Source organism: Sesamum indicum, linkage group LG9 (assembly GCF_000512975.1).
Source record: "Sesamum indicum cultivar Zhongzhi No. 13 linkage group LG9, S_indicum_v1.0, whole genome shotgun sequence".
Classification (NCBI taxonomy): Eukaryota; Viridiplantae; Streptophyta; class Magnoliopsida; order Lamiales; family Pedaliaceae; genus Sesamum; species Sesamum indicum.
The window spans coordinates 8,246,400-8,253,859 of NC_026153.1; the positions used below are offsets into that span (position 1 = coordinate 8,246,400).

The 7,460-nt window shown below is 37.0% G+C and overlaps 2 protein-coding genes across 2 annotated transcripts in view; one reads left to right on the forward strand and one right to left on the reverse strand.

Annotated features, from left to right (window-relative positions):
• LOC105171102 (cytochrome P450 84A1-like) overlaps positions 1-1,433 on the forward strand; it is a 4,304-nt gene extending 2,871 nt beyond the window's left edge. The window contains exon 2 of the mRNA XM_011092117.2: positions 537-1,433. Coding sequence (XP_011090419.1) covers positions 537-1,160 — 624 coding nt within the window. The 3' untranslated portion in view covers positions 1,161-1,433. The remainder of the gene's footprint in view (positions 1-536) is intronic.
• LOC105171104 (protein FMP32, mitochondrial-like) lies at positions 2,539-7,460 on the reverse strand (the record flags this gene model as incomplete). Its single annotated transcript, XM_011092119.2, is given in 7 exon segments — positions 2,539-2,937; positions 3,044-3,110; positions 3,237-3,293; positions 3,379-3,455; positions 6,463-6,522; positions 6,665-6,796; positions 6,939-7,460. Coding segments are annotated over 7 exon segments (672 nt in total). The 3' UTR covers positions 2,539-2,817.

Sequence of the window (7,460 nt, forward strand, 5' to 3'; positions counted from 1 at the left end):
TTTAATATAAATAGGTTATTTTTTTAAAAAAGTATACGTAGAATTAACAGATTCTTATTTTTATCTTATTTTTAAAAGTCACGAGAGTTTTCATCTTATTTTTAAGATGTTAATAGATTCTTACAGAATCGTAAGTACGAACATTTTATAAGTTTCATAATCTTATTTTTTTAGAACTTATTTTCGAAAGAAAAAATTTGATAAGCTTTAAAAATATCTTATAAAATGAATAAGTATTTTTATAAAACCGTTTTAAATATTGTCATGTTACAGTTGATTACCGTTTTAGTTATAGAGATTTATTATAATTACGAAAACCCCCAAAATTAGTAATTATTTATCAAATACTCCCTCGTAATATTTTATTGTAGGAGAATATTTGTTAGACAACTGTTAATTTCAAGAAAGTATTTTTTATTTTTTAAATAGCGAAAATATATTTATAATTATGATAAATTTAAGAGGAGTGACGTGTAATTTAAAGATATAAAATATATTATGAGTATGACTGATGAATGAGGTGTGGATGACGTCAGGACGTAATGTTTGGCGGGACGGAAACGGTGGCGTCGGCAATAGAGTGGGCCATGGCGGAGCTAATGAGAAGCCCAGAAGACCTCAAGAAGGTCCAACAAGAGCTCGCCAACGTAGTCGGCCCGACCCGCAAAGTTGAAGAGCCCGACTTCGACAAGCTCACCTACCTCCGCTGCTGCCTCAAAGAGGTCCTCCGTCTCCACCCCCCCATCCCCCTCCTCCTCCACGAGACCGCCGCCGACGCCGTCGTCTCCGGCTACCACATCCCCGCTAAATCCCGCGTCATCATCAACGCGTGGGCCATCGGCCGCGACCAGACCTCGTGGGAGGACGCCGACTCCTTCAGACCGGCGCGGTTTCTCGGGGAGGGAGCGCCGGATTTCAAGGGGAGCAACTTCGAGTTCATTCCTTTCGGCTCGGGCCGGCGGTCGTGTCCCGGGATGCAGCTGGGACTGTACGCGCTGGAAGTGGCGGTGGCTCATCTCCTCCATTGTTTTACGTGGGAGTTGCCTGATGGGATGAAGCCTAGCGAGCTGGATATGGGTGATGTGTTTGGACTGACGGCTCCACGCGCCACCAGGCTGACGGCGGTGCCGAGCCCGCGGCTGCTCTGCCGGCTTTACTGAGCAGGAGGAGGGTCACCTGCATGGTTGTGGCCAGGAATGAAACCACTATATGTATTTTCTTTTTCTTTTTTATTCCTTTTTTTTTATTATTATTATTTGGATTTTTCATATATGTTTTTTTTTTCCTTTTTAGGGGAATGTATATGGATATATATATATACATATATATATATGTTATTAGGTGAAAAGAAACAAGAAATAATCGAGTTGGACAAAAGATGGGATTTGTATGTATATGTTGATATGGGAAATTTATTGCATTTTAAAAAATAAGTCTTGTTTGAATTCTTCAAGAGTTTTTTTGAAATTTAAATTTTGTTCATTTTGATCAATATCTTTTGAATGTGCAATATTTCTTACCAAAATTCCTCTTACTTGTAAATTTCAACCAGTTTTTATTGTCGGAGTAATAATTTGTAAGAATTATTTATACCTATATTATTGTATCTATTTAATTTGTAATGGTTATTTAATAATTTAATTTTTTATGAATTGAATATTTTTATTTATCACTTAATTAATTAAAATTTAATAGGACTAAGCCAAATTTGTGACTTCTCCACTGAATATATATATAGTGAAGGTTTGAAATTAAAACTTTATCAATCGGTGCACCGATTTCGTATTTTGAACCTTTTATTTTTTTAGATGAAAAGTAAATAAAGAAATTCGTTGATGTACTTCAGCCAGGATTGTTTATTAGAGTTTAAGAAAATTATTATTTATTTTTTGCTAGGGGAAAAAAAGATATACATAAAATACAACTGCATTTATTACACAATTGATTAAATACAACTAAAAATGCAAATTGAAGTCACCCAACATATACATCATATACTAATAAATCTTTTACATCAATACAATTTATATTTGAAATATTCAAATAAAATCCAATGTCTTGCATCCGATGGTTTGATAATGAACATCAAATATCTTAACCAAATCTCCCATCAAAATTTAGCTTTTTTTTTATAAAAAAAAATAAATCTCTATTTATCATATATATAATATATATTTGAAAAAATCAATACTTGATTTTATACGGTTAATTGTTATTCAAAATTAAAACACGATCAAATACCAAAATTTTTAAAAAATAGTACCTAGTACAAAATACGGAGTTGAAAAATATTGTTTATCCTACTAATCAATAACTAATATTATAATAGACCAATACCCGTACATTGTCGGGGGCTCGAGTCCATGACCAATTATGGGTTCCAAATTTGCCAAGAAAACTAGATGGTAATGACAGTTTATTAAATATCTTTAAACATGGTACATTAGTCTTAGTTTAAGGTAGTTTAACCGCTAATCCAACTGTTTTCTTTCCTGTTTTTTTTGGTGGAATTTATTGCAAGAATCAGGATGATGAGCATCAGCCAAACATTAAAAAAGATGGCATTACAAACAAGTCTTTACATTATCAGAACAAAACAATGTATATTACAGTTCAATGGAGGGCAACAACAACTAAAACTTTGAACAAAGAGGAACTCTTACAACTGTAGGTTCAATCAATGAGAACACTCTTTTGTTTTCATCTCTAACAATGTCAGTCTATCTTTCTTCTTCTACGAGGATTTTAAACATAAAAACCAGTATAAAATCCTTCATTTCTTCGGAAAAAAATACTCGAACTAAACTGCAGCTTCAGCTACATGAGAATGCGGATTACAGCAAGACCAACGGCTGATACAGAGGCCAGCGTACCTATGCAGTACTTGATTACATCGTATTTGGCTGCTTCTATTTGAGCCCGCAGCGCATGAATTTCCTGAGATCACAATACACATCAGGAAACGGGAACAATAGGGCCAGTTATATAGGCAACACCAGTTTCACGGATGTCACTTTGAGCACCCACACACACACATTCTTACTCGATCAAGTTTGTTAGTGAGGTTAGTCGTTTCTTGGTTTTGATTGTTCAGCTCGTCCCGAATTCTCCTGCATAAAGGGTGGCGGAATTTTAATTAACAAACCAAGAAAAGTGGCATGTAGCATAAATACAGTTTTTTATGTTGATAATGCTTCAGTTTGCTAAAAAAATGCTAATGGTAATGGGAAACTTACCCCCTTTCAAGATTAAGATCAAGGCGTTGCCCAGCTGTGACTTTGTCGATTTCATACCTGATCCAAGATTAAGTTCTTGTCATTCAGAACCAACAATTGAAAGAAAAGGTTTCAGAGTAATGTAGGTTATCTATCTACAGACCTTAACTCACTACGCATCTTCTCTATGTCACTCTTGAGTTTTTCCGTCTCATGTTGCAACAAAGAGAAATGGTGGTCCTGCATTTGATATAGAATGAATTCAAGTCTTTGCTTCATAGTGGGAGAGCTCAAACAGATAGTTAAGAAATAAAAATATGTATTAGAAAACAAATTCAGGGGATTCACCAATTGGAACTTCTTAACTGGACAGAGTTGATAAATCTGATTTTCCACAGCTTAGTGCTTTAATGTTATCCATCAAAATGCATAAAGAGAATGGAGGCAGATCTTACAAGTGGTAGCATATAAGATACATAAGCCAAAGATGTGAGTTACTAGATTCAAGGACAAACCTTTGACAATAAATTGTCAGGTAATAAAATTGCCAGCAAATGTCGTTCCTATATGGTGATGCCACCCACTTCGGTAATACCCAAGTGGCGTAGTGGATAGTTAGGTTACATGGTGTGATGCCAGTTTTTCACATTATGATATCGTAATGTTTTCATCCAATGCCTCACAATCCCCCTTGGGTACTAATCCACTTGGATGCTACCTGAGTGGCTAATATCAAACTTCCCATTTCAGAAATATTCAGTATAATGTTCCCTTTTAGGGAGCAGGTATGCAGCATTGTTATCTTTTATTTGGCAGTTCACGTCTATTTCCTTTCCTTGGGCTGACGCAAGGAGACAAAGGAAAATCTTTCTCTTTTCCCCCAAAGAACTACTTCATCTGATCATTCAAGGGCACATAACTGACTATTGAAAGTAACAACTTTATCGTTGATACCACACAACCAAAAATTCCTTCAGCATTTGTAATTCCATATGAGAAAGGATTTCAAATTCTTCAGCTCACATTTGAACTATGAATTTCAAATTCTCTTGATATGGAGTCATTTCAAATCCTTTTTGTAAATCGTTCGTTCAATTCCAAAATCAGTCCATCCAAATGTAGCCTTAATGGACATGCTTCACTTATCAAAAATAAAATTTTACTCCTAAATATTATTTCCAAATGTAGAGGTACATTAAATCATCAGGGACCTGAAAGGTTGGTCATGTTAAAAATAAGGAGACTATTTATTGAGAATAATGAAAATGAGAGTTGGGCAAACTTTTTAGCTCCAAAGTACAGTAGTGGTAATAAGAATCTGAATTACTCCTTGGACTGGTCTCTCAACTTCAAGCTAATCAGATAATTCAAAGGTAGGATTAAGGGCACCTCAGGTTCCTTATTTAGCAGGCCAATCTGCAAGCTTGGTGACCAGTGGAATAAGTCATCCGACAACTTGCTTCTTGTTTACAAGACCCTAGTTTGGTTTATAAGCTGGTCAACATGCCTTGTGTTTTGGCAATCTATTCCACAACTCAAGTGATCATGCATGTAATAAGGATATGCATTATACTATGCAACAAGCGTATATATGGTGCAATACTATGTATACATGCATTTGTATGCACGTTACAAGTATGATAAAGGTATTATGTTATACAACAGACTACAGTTACTCATGGGCTAATTGTCTCTTTTTCCTTCCTTGTCCTTTGTCATTTTTGTGACTAAATATTCCGCATAAATGGCAGCTAATAACCAAGAACAACATGAATAGGCAAACCCTCTCTTCTTATATTGTTTCTCTTTGATTGGGTTCAGCCAGTGCCAGCAACGATTGAAAATATGCCCTCATAAGCCAACATCTTATAATGATACTAGTGAACTACTTTTGAGATTACAACACTCGCTGCAGCCTAATAAACTCACATAGTTCCCACTCATAGAAACCGGGAAATTATTGCAGAATGCAGACACTGATAACTATAACTAGATGGACTTGATCAGCATCAAAAGTTTGAGCCAAATACAGGTCCAACAGTTAAAAGACCAAACTGTAATATAATCAGAATTTTCAGAAGTGCTAATGGATGCCTTATTCCATGCCACTTTCAAGAGATTATTAGATTATTGGCAAAAGAGATTGTCTATGAACAATGATTGAGCCGCGAATGGGCAAAAATGTGTGAGTTAGCCTTGTTGACACCCGCCGCCCCGCCCCCCCAATAAGCTCCCTTACTGATTGATGTTTCGTGCCTGCCTGCCTAGCTCGTCAGTCATTTGCTGCTTTAGCTCTAGCTACAACTCATAAAAACAGCATTTCATAGCCTTCCTAAAAGTCTAATATCACCTAGAAGCCTAGCGACAACAACAACTCAGCTTAGGGTAACTGCCTAACTCAACTTTCTTGCAGCGGAAGAAGCTCCTTCCAGGAAGTGAACCAGAGCAGATTGTGACCGACGCCCCTCCTTAATGAAGGCGTTAGATGGATACTAAAAGTGGTCAAGAATATGGTCAACCAATAGTTAAAATGTGAACAACCAATATATAGCAGAATAAGGCAATTCTATGACTAAATACAATTTAGATACTACATAGTTTCTTCAGCTTCAAGTTTTGACTTAGTGAAACCTAATCAGGCACGATTTCACATGTTTTAGCCAGAATATTGAAGTATAAGCGAGGATGAAACACCTGTCACACAGACAGATGCCAACAACTCGAATGTCCAAAAAGAAAAAAAGATTTCCAGAAAATCATTGTGGCTTCCTAGTCTCACCCTCATAATGATTTTGGAAAATGGTAGCAATTGCATCACCGAGACCTACACTATCTGCAAGCTTTAATTTTGATAAGAAAATCTCCAAACCAAAAAGTGATATCGCAAAGAACTGATATTCCTTCTAAAAGCATAAGGGGAAATGCATCTGCCGGATCATCCAGATTCCACAAAAATAACAGAAATTTTTATATTTATGCCAATTCTTTTCAGTAAAAATAAGTATTATGGAAGTGTTAAACGTGAGATGGGTCATGGATTCCTATGGGCACACTATTAACTGAAAACTATATAACCAATATCTGGCCCAACTTCAATAACTCAAACGGTACTCCCTTCACTATTACTTAAACATCAATACATTACAACATGATAGAATAGTCAGCTGCCCTGCATATATATTGAGCTCAAATCCATTTCCTACAACCACAAGGAAAATAATCTTAACATGAACAGTCCTCATCATACCTGGGAACTTTTAACTTCAGTCTTGAATTTGGACAAGTTTGATTCCTGTGTCATCTCATTCTACATAAAAGGGAAAAAAAACAAATCATTTAATAGAAAATTTCCTTTGCATAAAGGATTTATGCATAAAACTAATTCATCTACACACATGACGCAATCAATGAACACAAGCATGACAGAAAGAGTGAATTGGTAGGCTTACTTTCTGCATTTCACCTTTGGAAACAAAGGAATAAGAAACATTCTCCAAGCTGTCATTCAGGACTTCCGTCATAGCCGCCGTTATCGCCTCCGCTTGCTGCGACGGCACGCCTTGTGCCTCTAATCTCCGCACCTGATTAGTCAATCAATAAAGAAAGATGAATAAATTCTCACCGTCAATCGAGCACCAATCAGAATCAAGAACCAACCGAATACGAAATCCATTTTCAAATGCAAGAACCCTGGAAATCAAAACAAAGAAATGAATCAATTACAAGGGCCAAAGTGTCGACGAGGAAGAGGCGTTTGCCGTTGGGTTTAGCGAGCTGGGAGATGGGCCTGGATTCCAACCGGGTCGAGCCAAACAACTGCGTTCCGGAGGACCCGGTTCCCAATTTCAACGCCCGCCGACAAGCCGCCGCATACGCGGCCATCCTATATCACTTTCCGACCGACCCTTCAAGCAAAAATCAAAGCAACTCCACTAAAAACGCCGACGGGTCGGAAAATGGGAACAAAGAATTGATCTAAAATCTGGGTTCGCTTCTGGATGATGATAGATTTAGCAGAAGCAAACAAAAATAGGATCAAATTCTTGCGTTTTCTTTTCTTTCAACTGATATAAGCAGCTACCAATCAAAGAAGAGGGCCTGATTGGAAGAGAGAAGGAATGCGAAACCTGCAAAAGGGTGGAGGAGGAGGAGGAGGAAGGGGATGGGCAGTTTCCTAGGAAAACGTGAGGATTTGGATAATTGGGTACGCTTGATACGCTGGCGGATGTCCTAATTTATGCTACA